Here is a 19,786-nt window from a genome sequence, read left to right on the forward strand (position 1 = left end):
AAAATTTCCCTTGTACGATAGAGAGTAAAGAGACTCGATTAGTAATGTTGTGCAAGTAACACAATTGTGCAAAAACAATACAATAAATTTCAGTTCAGGAGATAATGTACAATATCAGCTTCTCAGGACAATCAAGGATGAACAATAAATCCCAGGCTTTCCAGCAACACCCACACCCCAAGAATGAACCTATAATGTTTAATTTCTAATCCTGTGATTCATTGCTGAAGTCCAGATTGAAAATACTGGGTTTTAGTACAGTTCAAATATCTCAGAACAAACAGTCAGAAATTCTTGCTTAGAATTCTTATCTATATTGACATGCTCAAACAGCCTGTATTGATTCAAAACCCAGACCTGAACTCCCTCAAAACATTTCTACCGATTAAGCCTGAAATTTGCATTTTAAAAGACCTAGGTATTAAACTTTCCCTGGATATTGAACTATAAAAGAAGGCTTAAAAAAATTCATTAACAGGTGATTTGCATACCACATTCCTTCTGACAAGCTCCTCGTAACTCACGAATCCAGGTTCTCCAAGAGGATCTGCATTTATAGATAGAAAACTTAATCATGGACAAAAGAAGAGGGCTTTAGAGGAATGGAGACAGGGAATAACTCATTATTTATCAGGAAGGTATACCCAGAATTACAAGGGGAGGGTTCAATTACAGAGAAGGTAAGCAAGATGCCATTTGCCTGGAGATAGGATGGGGTGGGGGGCGGAAAGGAGAGGGTGTAATAGGTTTACTTAAATTACAGAGAGTGGGCAGTGGTGGAGCAAAGAGGGTGGGAGAAAACTCACCCTGAGTTATGGAAGGGGGGGGGGGGGGGGAATGTTTACCCAGAGTCAGGAAGAGAGATGTGGAGAAGTTTACCTGAAGTTACAGGAAAGGAGACTGTTTATCCAGTTATGAGGGAGAAGATGGACTGTGGGAGAATGGCTTATCCAGTTACAAGAAGGTGGGGTGGGGTGGGGGGGGGGGAACATGAGAGACCCAAAGTTACAGGTTAGAGGAGATCGACAAGGAGAGGAGAAAAAGGATCATCCAGAGTTACATGGGGAGGGGTTGGGGAGGTTTACATAGGATATAGAGGGAAAGGGTGGGAAAGGAAGATTTATCCAATTACAGGGAGAGGGAATGGTGGGTTACATTACAGTTGGATTAAGTGTGTTAATGGTTACCCAGATTCAGGGGGCTGTGGTTCTCCTGAGTTCCAGCAACTTCATGTTCCAAATCAATGTCATAGTCATCTAAAGTAAAAGAAACATGTCAGAAACATCAGGGTTTTCCAACTGTCTGTAATGTTTTACTCAATGGTACTTATTTCATCTATCACACTCAATAACAGTACTAGGGTATGATATCCCTTTATTCCAGATACATTTGCTACAGAAGTATATTAACGTTTTGAGAAGCAGTTATGCAATCTGCACATATCGAACTAGAAATCCACTACTAAAATCAATGAACCCAAGAGACCCAAGAACCTTGCCAGTAGGTTCAGTTCCTTAAGCAGCAGCAACCATCAAGTGCTCACTAGTACACGAATGCAGACAGAATTATTTCAATTTACACTTTTACTTATTGTTCATAACTCAGCCTGTTTTGTGTCAATGAAAATACCACATCACCTTATGACCATCAAGTACAAAACAAGCATGCATTCTCTCATGGAATCAGAAGTCCAGAGTTGATTGGGAAATAACCTGGAAAAGTAGGGGCACTTTCTCCCCTCTTACACCCAAGAATGAACTGTTCAAATTGCAAGTAGGACTGGGTACATCAGTTTACTACAGGAATCAGTCCAGAAATATTTGGTGATTGGTTAAACTTAAATCAATTAGGAGAACAACCTTCACACCTTTGAGGCAAGCTGTCTTGTCTGTCCTGGATGCCCAGTGCCAGATAACTAGAGGAGGAGGTTTGTGTAAAAAAAAAAGACATCTGTAGCCAATTACAGATGAAATTCATAAGCAATGGAGAAAGAAATAAAGGGAGTGAAAGTTCAATATGTTTTACTTACTTTTTGGTATTTGAGATAACTGAAGAATTTGTCCATTCCAGTTCAAGGCTCTGTCTACTGCTAACCAACATTAATTAACAGTAAATGGAGGGTGATCCTGACCGTTACTTTCTTCCCACACCACAATTAATTTTCATTTGCAATTCCAACTAGTCACAAATTTGCACCCGACTCCTGACAGATTATTGAAGTTCTGTATCTGCTGCCTATCTGAGGTTGAATGGGGGAGGAAATCAATCTCACCTCCTACACAAAGAAATTATGTAGATGAGACAAATGGTGATCAATAACATGTGAAATGATTGCTCTGAAACCCTATGAGTGGGTTGTGCACAGTTGAGGATTACGTGTAGGATATCAGACTGAAGACAACCAGCAGGTATTGTTCTAAGCACTACCCTTACACTTTTGCTGCTCTGATCCCAGATATAAGGAATCATGCTCAAGGAAAATGGCTTCCTCCTGCTCCTATTTCTTACATTCTTACTAACACTGTACATTCATTCATTGTTAAAGTGTTTTGTTAGTGACAGCACTCCCTGAATATTAACGTTTGTGGCAAGACCTGTTGTGAAAGGCAGCAGATGTAGCTCATTTCCGACATCTCCTCCCCCACACACTTGTGAAGAGCAAAAGAATATAATATCCCCTCACAATAAGTAATATTGCCCCTATACTCGAAATAAAAGTTCATGTTTGATACAGGAGTGCATTAACCCTTCACATTGACCATGGCAAACTTTCACTTTTTCCAAAACAGAAGATCCCAAGGGCAAGGCTTGTACGTGATAGTGGGGACAGCAAATTCAAAATTAATCTGTCAATGCAACATTTCAGTGAGTGAGTGGTCAGTCTAAAGGTACAGGTTCCCTTGGGAGATTACAGAAGCAGGCAGTATTAATACAAATACAATTTGATAGATTGTTTTTAGAAAAGTAACATTAAGGGGGCTGTTTGCAGGTAGTCTGAGACAGGCACTGGTTAGGGGAGCATGCCAGGGTCATTAGAGTCTTTGGCCCACCACGTCTGTGCCAGTCACCAAGTACCCATCTATACTAATCCCATTTTCCAGCACTCAGCTTGTAGCCTTCTCTGCCATGACGTTTCACATGCCCATCTAAATACTTCCCAAATATTGTGAGAGTATCTGCCTCCAACGCCCACTCAGTCATGAATACTGTATATTTATGAAGGAGGCAGATAGATTTGTATTCACAAAAGATATCAAGGGGTGTAGGGAGACAGCAGGAACATGATTTTAAGAAAGAGGATGAGCAGCAATCAGAATGAATGACAGAGCAGGCTCAAAAGGCCGAATAGCCTGCTCCTGCTCTCACTTTTTGTCTTTCTATATTTTGTAATATCTTGAAAATGTAAGTCCCCTTTGTGTAAGGGCAATACAAATTCAAGAGCAAAAGCTTCACAGATGCTGCTTTACATGTGCAATTCACTGTCCATCCATAACTGCTAGAAAAGGAATAAAATAGATACTTGAGAAAGAAGAATACAAAATATGAGAGTTTGATTGTTTCATGCACAATAACACTAGTATGCTTTTGATAACACAATGGCTTGATTGCAGCCCAAATATTGAGATTCTACCTGGCCAAGAGAGAAGATTACAAATTGCAGGAAGTTTACTTCAATTCCTGGGGCTTGTCTGACTCTCAGTTCATTTATTGTGACTTATTCCAGTTAGCAAGGCACAATCAATATATTCAAGCCAAAAAGTGGAACCTTTCATGGATCCGTAGCAGTTATGCATGAAGTACTGGGAAAGATCAGAAATGGTCCCAATCCTAAGAGATGCGTGTAAAGATATGTTTCTAATCCACTGCCATGGGTATGCTATTTATTCTCTCCTGTGTCCTCAAGATACAGGAGAGAATAAATATCATACCGGTGGCAGTGGATTAGAAACATATCTTTAGTTACATCCCATTACCACTTTTTCCATAAAATGATTGAAACCCACATAATGGCTAATTGAGCTAAGGAAGCAGCCAATGTTCAATTACATCACAATTGGAAGGCTGGAATCTGCCACCAGCAGTTTCCAGTTTGAGTCCCACACTGGGATTTCATTCCAAATCAATTGATATCTGCAGTGGAGTGACAAAGCATTGAGGCTGCGAGAAAGGGAAAGCTATAACCATGTGAAAGAAGTGTGAAATCCCTTCTCTTTAACTACCTTCCACTCCATCATAATCCAGATGGTCTTCAGCTCGTTCCTGCAAGTCATTTAATTCTTCTTCCACGTTTCCTGCTTCAGCTTCCAACTCTTCTATTACTCGCCCACGTAGAGCAATCTGCCGAGGAAAGACTTCATTAACATAATTATATACACCAACAGCAGGAGCATTGACATAAACCGGAATGCATCAGCAAATGCATTAGGGGCGACAAAGCAAACCACCTGAATCAGACTCTATATTTTCCAATTCCCTTTCAAACTTCCCCGCATACAAACGACCTCAATTACTCATTAGCATCCCAGAAATCAGACAGATTCCCCTCACTATTTCATCCATCTGATCATTGACACATCTCCAGCCAATTCATTCTCAGATCTATGGGCATTGAGCAAGTTTCACCTGCCTGTCACAGCTGGATCCATGCTCATATTCACCCCCACAAGCCATACATACCACATCCAACCATGCAAATTCCCAACACCCTCCTGTAGCAGCATCCAACAGACATCAAGGATAAACCAGCCCAAGTATTCTCCCCTGCCACCCCAAAACATCCCCCCCCCACAAGCATTCACTACCCTCAAGACAGTCTATTAACCATGAAGCTTACTTAAGACATGCCCTTGTGAAAAAAAAAGTAGACCATTCAGCCCTCTTGCCTGCTCCACCATTCAAAGAGATCATGACTGATCTTTTATCTCAGCATGACTTTTCTCCACTAAGCCATGTCCCTTGATTGTCCTAATAGCTAAAAATCTATTGACCCGTTTGGAATACAATTAGTGAGCGTACCTCCACGATGTGTGAATTCCAAATAATCATTTTCTCCTGGTTAATGAAACTTCTTCATCTGTTCCCTATTTTGAGACTGTGACACAGGTTATATACACCCCAGCTAGGAGAAACATCAGGTGTGTCTAGTCTGTCAAGTCCCATAAGAATTTTATGCATTTCAATGACACCACATCTCATTCATCCAAATTCAAGAGGCCACAAGCATATTATGCTTAATCATTTATGACAAACCCAGGAGTCACTGGTAAACCTTCACTGCACTCATTCCATCACTCTATTGCCTTAGGACCAGACCTATATACAATATGTCAAATTCAGTCTCATGAGGGCCCTATATAAAATTGGAGCAGGTACTCAAACCCTCTTGCAATAACATCCAATATACCACTTGCCTTCTTAACTGCTTGAAGCTGCATCTTCCAGTAAATTTTGCACAAGAACTTGCAAGTTCTTCTGAATATCAACACCTTTCAATCTCTCACATTAAAAGAAAGAACTTTGTCTTTCTTTTTCTCTTTGTGATGGCCTCATTTTTCCACATTATATTTCCATCTATGCCCATTTATTTAGCCTGTTATATTCCCTCAAAACTTCTCTATATTCTCCCACACTACTATCAAGTCTTGTTTCGTCAGTGAGAAACCATGCACTAACCTCAAGACACCCATGCCAGCTATGTACCTCCTCCCCATTCAGGCACCATCAGAGACCCATCTAATCATACACCCTCACTATCTCCTCTCGAGACAATAACCAATATATGCAACCTCTGAGAAGCCAAACCATGCTTCTACTTCAAGACCGACTCCAACCATGCACCCATATCTGGAAGAGTTACCAAGATAGATTGTACTGCCTCTGTTCTTAAGCCAAAAACATAATTCAGCACGATTGAGAATTAACCCAACGTTCCTGGTTAAATGATCTCCCACCACCTTGACCCAGAAAGGGAACCATTACAATAAATATTACTGGATTTGGCAGAATCCAGTGATCTTTCCCTGCTGATATCAACTTGCAGATCACTCAATCACTCACCATCCTCTGCTGATACTTCCTCTGTGCTCCAAGTCTTTCCTTCATGTGTTTCCAGTACAGAACTTCCATATCTACAAAGCAAATATTTTAATAATCACTCAAATGCATATTAGACTTACTCAAATCTCTACTCTCAACAGTTACTTAAATTGATCCCCACTTTGCTGAGTCTGCTCCAGACATAGAGACTCATTCTGCTTCCACATTTACAAAGATCCCCAGCCAAGAGACCATTGTTCACTAAGACATCCCACTGACTCATCTCCAACTACGAATGCCGGGGATCCGAGATTTCCTTGTCACAAGGATTGTCTACTCAGTTCAAAGTCCCTCCCTCCCATTTTCCCCACAACAAAACATTCCTAGCTCTAGCTAGGAACTTGTATCTGGTCTAGTTTCTTTTCATCCTGCCATCATACTCTCTCCTAGCTCAAATATCCAAAAAAAATCAATTCTTGAAGTGATTCCTGCATAACATCCATTCTTGGCTTTGTTTTATCTGATGTTGTTGTGGTCTTCTCCCCACAGGTACTGTCCCCACATTCCTTCAAATACATTATCATCATATTCTTTTGAAGAAACCAATGACCCCTTTGTCTTTGCAACTCACCATTCAATCATCTACTTTAAAACTTTCCCTTGGCAAATCCATACCCTTTCTTCCAACAATTCTATTTTCAAGCCCCCACACACAGTTTCTACCCCTCTTATAGCATCAAAACAGCCACAGTAACAAATAATATTCCATAAAACAGTTACCAAATTAAAATCTCTTCATACATTTCCTGATGTGTCTACAACCCTTAGCACTCTATTCTTCTGCATTGCTGAATGTCCTTCACAGATCTCCAGAAAATCTCATGTAATAGCTTCTCATCCCATCCTTGTAATTGCCTCTGGAGTCTCCTCTTGGCCCTCTCCAGCTTTTCACTTAAATACAGGTGATCCGTGTTACTACTTTGGGTATCAAAAATTCACTCTTAGAGAATTCACAAATCACTACCCAAAAATTTAAGATTTACAAAATAAAATTTACTCTCAGATTAATTATTCTCAATTCACATTTCTTGATGCATGTGCAGATGATGCGATTTTCCAGGAATGTGACCCCTCTAATGCGGGGGTCGCCTGTTCTGGTCAACAGAAACAGTATCAGAAAATAAGACATCTGATTCCTTGTTAAAATGCCAACACAAACTCTTCTTTGCCACCAGCTTTCCTAATCAATCCACAGCAAATGTGTTGTGTGGCCAGAGGACAAGATACAAACCAGATAGGGAATGAGGGTTAAGGGAAAATAGGTAAACTGAGGGAGGCAAAAGTCTTCAGTGAAGGAATAAGATTCCATTGGGATTTGGGTGATATTCTTCTTACAGCTGACTCACCTGTATTTTTTTTACACTCAATAAAGTCCTCCACTGAGGTAGGAAGAAAAAATTTGCCTCACTTTAAAGGCATTAATTCTCACCTGCAAACATTGGTCCTCTCTTTTTGCTCTTTGTATCACTCTGCCCACCATAATCTGAGAAATTAAAATAAGAAAGCCAAAGAGATCGTGAACAGATGAAATGTACAAGGGAGTAGTGTAACAATAAAAAAGAGAGAAGACAATTTTAACAGCAGTAAACATCACTGTGCAGAGTACACCAACTAAAAGCCATTTGAAAATATATTTCAATTTATAAATAGTACATGTAAATAACTCTCAAGGCACCCACAATAAGTGACACACGTAAAAGAACTTTGCATCATTCACATTCAGGATAGACTCCAGGGGCCACAGCCCAGTAACAATGTATTCAGTGAATAGTGGGAGAATCCAATCAGCAACTACTCACATGCTCCAGAAAACCACTTCCCAAACTCTTTCAGTTTTCCGAAGCATTTCCGTTTCCGCTTGCTTCCTGTGACATCGATACATGATGGGATGAAAAAATACCTTCCTAAAAAAGATAAAAGTCGCCCCATCACCATTTTGACACCAGAACAGTCTAACATGAAAAATCAAACAGCTTGAACAACTCCCTGTTACAACATCCCACAGTCAATAACAGAAAGATTTGCTGGATGATCAGAGTTTGAACTTCGATCAGTGTGTCACTGGGCTGCATATATCAAGTTTCAAGTCAGATCTCCAGTCTAAACAAGATGGCATACTCCAGAACACCAGCTTATGCAAAATACCTCACACCACAACTGTAGTGCCTAGTCATGTCCTTGAAACAGGCCAAAGGGCAATGACCTCATCCAAGAATAGGAGCCATTTCAGTCCCTCAAACCATCACCACCATTCAATTATAAAGGACCAAATGCATCTCACACTCACTTCCAATTTTCTCGCACCACAATAACTTTGGCTAATATCAAAAATCTCATCCAATATCCAAAGCCTTGTGAAGATGGACAAAGTGCTCCAGGTTACAGCTAGTTACTGTGTGAAAATTTCTTCCTGAAAGCATTACTGAGCAGTCTGGTAGTAACTTTGAGATTAACCAGCTCCCAAACAGTTCTGCTAGAAAATGCTTGCATTAAGACCATGATCAAACTTAATTATCTCATCCGTCTTGGTTCCATGGACTAACATCACTGACGGCCCAAGGTCATGTGCAGATTGACCATCCAGCTGAAATGCCAACATCAGAACACAACTCAGCCTTATCCACAACTGTCTACTTGATTGGCATCTCATCAAATACGTAAAACGTTAATTCCTTCCACTATCCATACACAGTGGTTGTCATATCAAAAAAAATGCAATCAGGTTACTAACCCAGGCTGCTCGAACGACACCGCCCAAACCCATAAACTCTATCAACAAGAAGCAACAAGGGCAGATTTACGAGAACACCACCATCTACTAGTTCCTTCCCACACAACATAGCATTCAGATTTTATCACCCATGGGTCTAAACCCTGAAATTCTCTACCCAATAGCAATGTACAAGTACTTTGACCAGAAGGGCTGCAGATGAACAAGGGAGCAGCTCATGAACAGACTCTCAAAAGGCAGTTAGGGATGGGCAATAAATGCTGGCCTTCTCAGTGACAACCAGATTCTGGAAAATAAAATTGAAAAATTGTTCCTTATAGTAAAGAACGGGTAGAGGTATGGAGCTGGACAACGTTAGCAAGGGGAAATCCAAGACACACATGCTTCATAGTGAGACAGCTGTCACCAGGCTCCCCCCAGTTGGATTTTTGATTATGAAATCACTCACAGTTAAATCAAATAAATGTTTCAGTTTGAGAGGAGTTCAAATCTTCAGGCTGCATTTCTGAAACAACAGATTCAAGAAACTGGAGAAGTTTAGTCAGATACCTTTCTTGAATGGCTTGTCTTGTGCTGCTTCAAAAGGGTCCAAGCTCCTCCAGGGATCGAGCACTTCCTGCAGCATGAAAAATAATAACTGAACAAGATGTCCTTGCAATTGTATGGCTTTCTTGGGTGGATGTCCGTGTTGTAGCAGTACAGTAACATAAGCTGGCAGGTCCATTCAGAAGGGCAGCAGATGCAAGGGAACACTTGCAAGCCCCCCCCTTCTAATCACACATCATCCTAACTTGGAAATAGATCTCTGATCCTTCACAATTGTTTAGTCAAGGTCTGGGAACTTCCTTCCCAACAGCATTGGAAGTACACCCACAATACATGGACAGCAAAGTCCAAGAAGTGGTACTGTATCACCTTATCAACGGTACTTGGTAATGGGTAATAATTCTGATAAAACTCCTTTCTAGAAGTTAGTTCTGGAGTACCAATCTACAGCAGTTTACATGGGATGTCGTCAGTGCCCATAGTCTTTGCTGCACCCAAAGGAGACAGCCATTTCTTACTATCACATAAAGAGAATCAAGTTGCCTGAAAACTGGTTTCTGTGATGCAGGCAACTTCAGAAGACCAAGAAAGATCTCACAATTCAGTACTTCTGGGTGAAAGTGTTTGCATACATTTGTCTTTCACACTCGTGTGCTGGACCCCATGATCATTAAGGACAAGGATGTTAGGTAGCCTCCTCCTCTTGTTAATTATTCAATTGTCCACCATCATTCACATGTAGGTGTGGCAGGACTGAAAAGCTTTCATCTGATCCACTGGTAGTGTGATCACCTAGCTGCTCAAAACATGCAGCTTCTGCTCTTTAGCTCTTATGTCATGGCTTCATCAGATTGACAACTCATTTTTAGAAACTGATCCTCTTCAACACTCCATAGTGAACCAGAGTTGGCCCTTGCCTTTATGGTAATGAATGTGCTACATCATGAGTTTGTTTATGATGCTATGCTGATGACCCCAAGCATCTCATGGATGCAGAGCCAATCCCATTTAGCATTGTGGCAATGCCATTTGACTTGATGGGAAGGGTCCCAATTGTGAAGAGTGTCTTCCTAATTATGGAGTTATCAGTCCTAACGGCCAGATTGATCTTTTATAGGTAAATTGGTAAAGATAAGCACAAATAGTTGGTTCTCTCATCACCTACCATAAGCCGAGGTAGGTGGCTTATGATTTCTCGGATTCGATTACTTCAGACTGTGCTGCTGGTAACAAGTCTCCCAACTGAGTATACTCTGAGCCTTTATCACCATTAACACTTCTCCAGGATGGAAGACTTTATTGTATTGTCCCCTTTGGATTTTTACACTTAAACAAAAGAAAACTTTCATTTTAATTGTGTTTGCAAATAAACTTCACAAACATCTAGCTGACCTAATTAATTCTTTCAAAGCAAAACCATGCCCTTTTGATTTCCAAATGAGATTACATTCATATAAAAAGGTAACTAAAATACTCAAAGTACTTCCATCCACCAAAAAAAGAATGTTACAAACAAAACCTGCCTAATTTACTTAAAGCTCAATGTCTTTCCAATAAGCTGAACAGTTCTTAATACATGAAGTTGCATGAAAACAGGACAGGCTCTGATTTTACAATTTAGTGTTTCAATTTCCAAATACCGTTCAACTAGATGTACTGATTCATCAACTGAGTTAAGAAGGCAAGTGGTAATCAGCCCTCACAATCGTGCTGCAGCTCTGATTAGTCTGTCATCCTGCTGAGAAATTAATCTCGGATACCATATGATTCTTGGAATAAGAACCAGACTGCTGCTTGAATCATCTCTTATACAACCCTCCCAATTTTGACACAAGTTCAATGAGTTGGAATCTGCAGTTTACTGTGCTGGGTGCACCTTTGTTACATTTGAATCCAGAGTCTAAATAAATAAACAAACAAACAAACACACAGTATATAATATGAATATATGAATCATCTGCAAGAACTGTAGGTTTCCTTCTCTAAGCTTTAGCTTTTACAATCCAAAAATTTTATGATCATCAGCACCGATACTTGTCTTTATCATTCCAGTTTTATACATGTAACTGAATTCAAATTCACAAATTTTAGACTTCTGTACTGCTAGTCCAGTAACATAGCTGCTAAGATACCACATCCAATGTCAGAATCTGTACTTTTTGCTGTAAGTTCAGACTTCTTGCAGATCTTTTTCTTAAATTGCAACATGGAATGTTGTTTGCAGAATTTGTTAGCATTACCTTTCTGTCCACTGGGTCAATCGCTGTCAGCCTCTTCTCACGGAGCATGTAACCCTGAGCCTCACATACAGCCTGCAGGGACATAAAGTGTCAATGTTATACTTACATCTAGAGCAAAAAACATAACAATAAGCAGCCCACTGTACATGTGCTGCAGTTCCTCATAGATCACATCCCCAACAATAACCTGTCCCAAACATCTTCCCCCACATCAGCTCCTACCTTCTGTTTTGCAACATGTTCCTGACCCATCTTTCCCTCTGGTAGCTGTGGAAGAAAACAGTCATCAACATCGCCACCATCATCACTTCCTGTGGGACCTGAGGCAAGAGGACACAGTGAATGTCTGTGCAGAAAATGCTCACAAACAGTTAGGCACAGCAACTAAAAGGTAAATTGGAGTAGTGGTGGTAGGGGTCGGTATCAAAGATTGTAATTATTCCTAAAACAAGAGTCACCTGAAATAGAGATGGCTTTATAGAGTACTTCAGCACAGAAACAGGCCCTTCGGCCCATCTAGTCCATGCCGCCTGATCTTCTGCCTGGTCCCATACACCTGCACCTGGACTATATCCCTCCAAACCCCTTTCATCCATATACCTATCCAATCCTGGTCTCATCCAATCCTGCCTCTTGTCTGCTTGCCATCTGTTCTTAATGTTGAGATCAGCCATAGCAACACTCAGCAAAACACAGGAGCTCCGTGGAAAAGTATGGGAAGAGTTTGTCAGCCAAATGCAAAGCAATTCTCAGTATGGTACTCGGTGCCTGCATACAAGGGCCCATACAGGATTCCTAGTTCAGTGCAGTGTGACCTGGTAAAAATTAGGTTGCCACACCAGTTCCCAAGCTATCCAGGGAAAACCAAATGTCAGATTCTGCTCCCTCACTATCCTGAGACTCTTGCTGTGGCACTTGTATTGATACCAGCTATGCATTGTACGATTCCTAAGCAAATGGTTTCCAACACTCAGAAATAGTACTTGGCAAGTCCTTGGGTACTACTAGTTCCCAAAAACCAAATTCCAAGAAGGTCTTCAGAAAATAAAGAGTTGGATTTAAAAATATAGGCATGTCATGGGTCTCCAGGATCCAGAAGCCTGCAGATGCACATTGGGAAATTATTTTGCTCATTCCTCTCAACTGGAGTAATAGTTTATGTCTCACTGTGGGCTCCAACAGAGACTGCTTATACTTGGCATCCCATGGGAACAAAGCATTTAACTGTCAATTTGAATTGGACAAATACAGAAGCCCATTCTCAATATTCACATCTGGAAATCAGACACTTAAGCAGTTGTCTGTTATTAATAGCCTGTTATTAATTGACACCAGATATTTCATTTTAGGTTAACTGTAGGTTAGTGGAGAACAGGAACGATCTCAATCCAGAGTATACCAATGAGAATAAAGATAATTTATTGTGAAGTGAGAAAAAGACTTAATTTGGATTAACTGTGACAATCCTTTCTTACCCCAATAGATCAAGAGTCTGATACCCACTGCCCAGATTCAAATGCGAATATTAGTTCCATGTGTGAAGCACTAATATGCAGTAGAACTTTCAGAGCCACAAACTCTATAATCTGAATTTCCATGGAGATAAAAAGACTTAGCGACATGCAACTGGTAAACTGCATAATACCTCTGAATGATTTTTGAGAAAGACCAGGTGGTATGTCAATGCCATATGGCATTCAAACAACTCAATCACCATCTGGTACTTTATTTAAGAAGGGCTGCAAGGACAAGCCAGGGAACTACAGGCTGGTGAGCTTAACATGGGAAAGTTACTGATGGGGATTCTGACAGACAGGATTTATTTGCATTTGGAAAGGCAAGGACCGATTAGGGATAGTCAGCATGACTTTGTGCATAGGAAATAGTTTCTCAGGAACTTGATTTGAGATTTTTTGAAGAACTGACAAAGAGGATTGACTATGAAAGGGCAGTGGAAGTTGTCTAATTGGACTTCAGCATGGCCTTTGACAAGATCCCGCATGGTAGGCTGGTCTGGAAGGTTAGCTCACATTGAATCCATAATGAGCTGGCCAATTGAATACAAAATTGGCTTGGTGGAAGGAGACAGAGGGTGGTGATAGAGAGATGATTTTTAGTTGTGACCAGTGGTGTGCTGCAGGGATCAGTGCTGGTTCCCTGTAGTTTGTCATATATATTAACGATTTGAACGAGAATGCAAGTAGCATGTTTAGCAAGTTTGCGGATGACATCAAAATTGGTGATGTGGTGAACAGCGAAGGCTGTCTAAGGTTGCAACAGGATACAAAATCAACTGGGAAAGTGGGTAAAGGAATGACAGATGAAATTTCAACTCAGACAAGTGTAAAATGATATATTTTGGGATGTTAATCCCAGGCAGGACAGACAGAGTGAATGGCAGAGCCCTGGAGAGTATTGTAGAGCAGAGAGAGCCAAGGGGTACAAGTGCATAGCTCCCTTAAAGTGGCGACACAGGTAGACAAGATCATGAAGGTATCCGGCATACTTGCCTTCATTGGTCAGGGCATTGAGCACAGAGTTGGGACATAATGTTACAGCTGTACAAAATCCTGGCAAGACCACACTTGGAGTATTGTGCGCTATCCTGTTCTCCGTGATATAGGAAGGATGTGATTAAGCTAGAGAGGGTGCAGAAAAGATTCATAAGGATGTTGCTGGGACAGGACTGCTTGAGTTTTAAGATATGCAGTTTAAACTGGCATTGTGGGCCAAGGGGCTTGTTCCTGTATTGTAGTGTTCTGTTAAAGAGAATGGATAGGCTGGGACTGTTTTCTTGAGGCAAAGGAGGCTGAGGGGTGATCTTAAAGAGGTTTATAAAATTATGTGGGACATCGATAAGATGAGAGGTCACTGTCTTTTTCTCAGGGTAGGGGAGTCTAAAAGTAGAGGGCATAGATGCATGGTGAAAGGGGGAAGATTTAAAGGGGACCTAAGGGACAAGTTTTTCCCCCACACAGAGGGTGGTGGGTGTATGAAACAAGTTGCCAGAGGAAGTGGTAGAGACAGGTACAATTACAACTTTTAAAAGACATTTGGGCAGGTACATGGATAGGAAAGATTTAGAGGGATGTAGGCCAAACTCATGCAAATGGGATTCACTCAGGCTGGAACCTTGGTTGGCATGGACAAATTGGACTGAAGGGCCTGTTTCCATTCTATACAATTAAGATAAGGTATCTTTATTAGTCACATGTACATTGAAACACACAGTGAAATGCATCTTTTTGCGTAGAGCGTTCTGGGGGCAGCCCACAAGTGTTGCCACGCTTCCGGTGCCAACATAACATGCCCACAACTTCCTAACCCGTATGTCTTTGGAATGTGGGAGGAAACCCACGCAGACATAGGGAGAACATACAAACTCCTTACAGATAGTGGCCGGAATTGAAACCAGGTCACTGACGCTGTAAACCGTTACGCAAACAGCTACACTACCGTGCCTGAATGAATCTATGACTTAATTTGATTAAGTTGCAGCACACGAAATGAAGCAAAGGTCCACCAGCTTGATTCCTAGGATGGCAGGTTTGAGGAGAGAAAAAGCAGATTGGGCCTATACTTGAGTTTAGAAGGATAGAAGGTAATCGCATTGCATGACATTCTTAGCAGGCTTAATAGGGTCAACGCAAGGGTCATGTTTCCCCTGATTGGGGTGTCTAGAACCAGAGTTCACAGTTTCAGAATAAGTGGTTGGTCATTCAGGACTGAGATGAAGAGAAATTTCTTTACCCAGAGAGTGGTAATTCTTTAACCGAGAGTGCTACAGAAACTCAGTTGCTGAGTATATGCCAGGAGACTGATCGGTTTTTAAGATGTCAAGCAAATGTGGTTAGTGTAAGAAAGTGACAATGAGCTAAGATGCAACCTTATTGCATGTTGGAGCAAACACAAGGGGCTGAATGGCTTCATTCCATTTCTTATACAAGTTACTCAACTAGTAACAAGAAGCCTGAACAGCGATGGAAAAAAGTTCAAATCCCATCAAGAATATAAGGAATAGTAGCTATTCAGCTTTTCATCTCTGCTCTACCGTTCAATAGGATCATGGCTGATCTTTTACGTCAGTACCACTTTCCTGCAGTAAAGTATCACCACATCTCTTGGTTCCTTTAAAATCTAAAAAAAGCAGCTAGGGAATATAATTTTAAGCTATTAAATTAAAAATTCTGGAATAAAAAGTGCTCATATTAAATAGTTGACATGAAAGTACCAGGTTGTTGCAAAATCCCCATATGCATCATTATTGCTCTTCAGGGAAGGAAATATGCCACTGTTTATCATGCCTGGTCTATATGATTCCACACCCTCAGCAATGCAGTTTACTCTTAACTGCCTCTGCAGTTCAGGAGCAATTACAGTTAGACAGTAAATTCTGATCTTACCAGTGATGTCCTTGTCCTATAAGTGAACAAATAAGAAAAAATACAGGCAAAGCAGGAACAATGCTTGCATTGTAATTGATGCCTTTCTTATCCTTCAGAGCCTTCTTTTCAAACTGATGAGCAGTTGCTCCAAAATTTTTCAGAGCAGTATACTTACCCATATCATCTGAAAAGTGCAATACTGGAACAGGAGCTTGACAGTCACTATTCTCCATCACCATGTCTTGTGCAACATCCTGCAGGCCTGTAAACAAGACATGGTATAAAGTAATGAGCAGAATCCAACTGCGTTGCCTGCCTGCACCCATACCACACACTTCACACAGCCTTCAGTGTTCTCAGCAAGTGCTAGCATCAACCTTGGGAGACATCTGTCCTCCTGTTAATTTCCAGCTTCAAAGAATCATATAGCACAGGAAGCCATGTATATCATAGCTGTACTGGCTCAAAGTCCTGAACAACTCAACCCACTCTGGTCCTTACGCCAATTTCTTCATATCCATGTCTTCTCATTATTTTCCCATCAGTGGAAACAGTCACTTTTTAACCATCTCTTACACTTGTTAAATTTCCTCTCAACCTTCTCTGGTCTAAGAGTTTCTCAGCTTTTCCAATCTCCCTCCATTACTAATGTTCTTCATTCCTAGTACCATTTCAGTAAATGTCCTCCACATTCATTCAAGGCTTTGACATTCTTCCAACTAACATTATTTTATCGCAGGGCAAAACAACCCAAGTCATTTCACAATCAACATCAATTCAGAGGAAATTACCAAGAGAGATATGTTTTAAAGAGCATCTTAAAAAGGAGTTAAAGAGCCAGCAAGTTTGAGGAAGGAAATTCCAGAGCTTAGAGCCTTAAAAGTTAAAAATGCAACGCTAATGGAAAAGCAATACAATAATTGCCAGAATTGGAGAAGGGTCAGGATCTCAGAGGGTTGTAGAGCTGAAGGGTGCTCTTGAAGCATAGCTATGGAGGATTTGAAAACAAGGACAAATATGCCAAAACCAAGCAGTGCAAAACAGCAAATAACAACAGAAATGATAGATGAATGCAAATTAAATTACAGGCAGTGCTCTGAAACAGCACAAGCTTACATGGAACATGTAGGTGATGGGAGATAATTATGGGGTCACTGCAGTACCAAAGTTGGGAATAGGTTTAGCTCAACCTCAAACAGGAAGAGTTTGTGTTGGAATCAAAAAACAATAGCTTTGGTCCTCCAAGTGATTTGAGGGAAGTAGTTTTGGCTCATCCTCGACTGTCAAGTCAGAGACCCAAGTAAACAGAGATGATGGTAGGATATACATCACAGTGTGCAAGTAGAATCTGACGTAATGTTTCTGAGGCATTGCTCAAAGGCAGGATTTAAGAAACAGTTGATGAGCAAGAACTGGTCATTGGTAAACTTCAAAGTTAATTGCACAGAACAGCAAGAGTTCCCAAAATTCAATGTTGCAACGTAACATTCAAAGAAGTTTTACTTCAGGACCATTATAAAACAGTTCTCAAGGAATGTCATAGCCAGACCGATAGAGATGCCCTATGAAGAATTACAACCCATGTTTATTTAATCTGATATTCCACAAATTTATTTCAATTTTTGTCAGGGATTATTTGGTTAACCCCATGTTTACATCACACTAGGATTCCCTGATAAAGCTGTCATTTAAAAGGCTATTTTATTGACATTAGACTCAATCTCTAGTGTACAGGTCAGGGTCTCAACCACAGGAAGGAAATGTTGCCTCTGCAGAGGAAGGACATGGATTGTTCCTGATGTCAGGAATTTTAATTATGAGGAAATCAGTTGGCTTTCTTTGGAACTTTAAGTGATCCAGCTGATATTTCTAAAATTACCGCAGAACTGTTAAAGTTTGTAGGACAGGAGGTCCATTGCCTCTCTTCTGGATCATTACTGTAACAATCCCAAACAAATCTCACTGCCCCACTTTCCTCATTGTCCTGCACCAACCCCAAACAAATATCAGGCTGTGTAATCTTGCCAAAGCTTTATATCAAACATAATTTAAAAATCCACTACTGTGATCTTCCCCCGTTAGCCTTGGATATTCTTCTGCTTCAAATTTATTTTTAATTTACAAGATGCAATGGTCGATGCTTCAGCCATTTCCTTAGCAAATCATTTCACACTATGACAACCCAATGTTGAAATTGAAATAATTGAAATCTTCAGCAATGTGTAGGGTTTAAATCCCAGGTGACTTGGTAAAAAGATTGAAATGGGTTTACGAGAACAATTAATATCAAGAGTCACAGCAGAAAATCACATACTGGGAAATAGAAGTTGTTGAATCAGACAGTAATAAACATGGGAGGTACAGAGAAGGATTGAAAATCAGTGACATTCTCATCGAGAATGCAACACCAGCTTTCAGTCATACACTCAATTACCATTCCTATTGTGCTCTGCATTGTCCTGCTGTTGCCTATTTAGACAGTTCATCGGTGATGTGTTGTTCAGCTCTAACATAAAAGCACCAGTGGCGTGAGGAGTGCAAGTGTTCATTCGGAAATCCTTTCGACTGCCCAGGATCTCTCCTCTTCGGCTATAGTTAGGAGCAAAACCAACAGCATTAGGAACCAAGGATTGAAAATGTTTTCTTCAATTTCTACTTCTCAATACTTTCTATTCCCTTGCTGCATTCTCTGCTGGGGTCCAATTCAATGGGTCTCACATGGTGAGACAGTGACAGTGTGTTAATCAAACATGACCCTCAAGCTAAAACACAATCCTCATCCTCACCTCATCCAACATCCACACTTACACCTCCATGGCAGGTCACCAGCTGGGAGAATTGTCCTTGCTCCTCCTCCTTGACTTGCTGAAAATCTGAGCCGAGATTAGCACAAGAGATAGCACTCAACACCTACTCCATCTGACACAGTATCATATCAGTCAACAGGTGGCACTCTTGGAATTCAGCCTGAAGAGCTCCCTGATAAAATACCTCTCCTGAATATTTCTATGTGAAAATATTCTGAATTTAGGAAACCCTCTTTTCACGATATCAGTGCTGCTAAATTAAGCGAACTTCAACCTGGGACTCAACATCAAATACTCCAACAGTTGCAGTACATATTAGTTGTGAACTTCTTGAGCAATGTCCTATTCAACTGACAGTCTCAAAAGCATCTCAACTTGGCATCTCTATTTTTCTTGACAGCCAATTTATTATAAAGAGGGAAAACATTACCCTGGCAGGTGAGGTGATGAACCAACTGGAAGCTGTCAGAAATCTGTTAGCTGGGAGAGAAGGAAGCAAGGGAGAGAAGGAAGCAAGGGAGAGAAGGAAGCAAGGGAGAGAAGGAAGCAAACAAATGAGCAAGGAGTCCATGGGTGTGCAAAACAAATCTGTCTGTGCCAGCACATTTCATACCTGAACAGCGGGTTGTTCTTTTTTTCTATTTCTTCTGGTGGTACCAGTGCTATCGGGGTTAGTGGGATAATGTTCACAATCTGCAGCATCCAGAGAAGAAAACAAACAGGAGTCAGAACCAAAGCTCAGGTGCAGCAGCTCACCAAGTGCTGCAAAGTTCTGTGATGTTTCTGCTTCCAAACCTATCAAAAACCTTGCATTCAGGAATGTCAAAAGTACATTCAAATTTTGTATTTTACCATTTAAAATGAAATTTTTTACAATGGGTATTCCTATGTAAACAGTACACCATCAGAATGCAATTGTTGATCTGCCGATGGTTTGCAGGCCAACATATCAATTTTCTTTTCCACATGTCACTAGTTTTA

At 40.7% G+C, this 19,786-nt stretch overlaps 1 protein-coding gene across 3 annotated transcripts in view; it reads right to left on the minus strand.

Annotated features, from left to right (window-relative positions):
* Positions 1–19,786, minus strand: part of ncaph2 (non-SMC condensin II complex, subunit H2) — a 38,339-nt gene that overhangs the window by 9,777 nt on the left and 8,776 nt on the right. For all 3 annotated transcript variants that reach the window (XM_052033614.1, XM_052033615.1, XM_052033613.1), the window contains exons 7-18: positions 19,419–19,498; positions 18,433–18,587; positions 16,174–16,260; positions 11,836–11,933; positions 11,614–11,685; positions 9,377–9,443; positions 7,896–8,000; positions 7,526–7,579; positions 6,058–6,128; positions 4,221–4,338; positions 1,188–1,256; positions 492–547 (exon numbers count right to left, since the gene is read on the minus strand). In XM_052033614.1, the coding sequence (XP_051889574.1) occupies positions 492–547; positions 1,188–1,256; positions 4,221–4,338; positions 6,058–6,128; positions 7,526–7,579; positions 7,896–8,000; positions 9,377–9,443; positions 11,614–11,685; positions 11,836–11,933; positions 16,174–16,260; positions 18,433–18,587; positions 19,419–19,498 (1,032 nt within the window). The remainder of the gene's footprint in view (positions 1–491; positions 548–1,187; positions 1,257–4,220; positions 4,339–6,057; positions 6,129–7,525; positions 7,580–7,895; positions 8,001–9,376; positions 9,444–11,613; positions 11,686–11,835; positions 11,934–16,173; positions 16,261–18,432; positions 18,588–19,418; positions 19,499–19,786) is intronic.

Source organism: Pristis pectinata, chromosome 19 (genome assembly GCF_009764475.1).
Source record: "Pristis pectinata isolate sPriPec2 chromosome 19, sPriPec2.1.pri, whole genome shotgun sequence".
Taxonomy (NCBI): Eukaryota; Metazoa; Chordata; class Chondrichthyes; order Rhinopristiformes; family Pristidae; genus Pristis; species Pristis pectinata.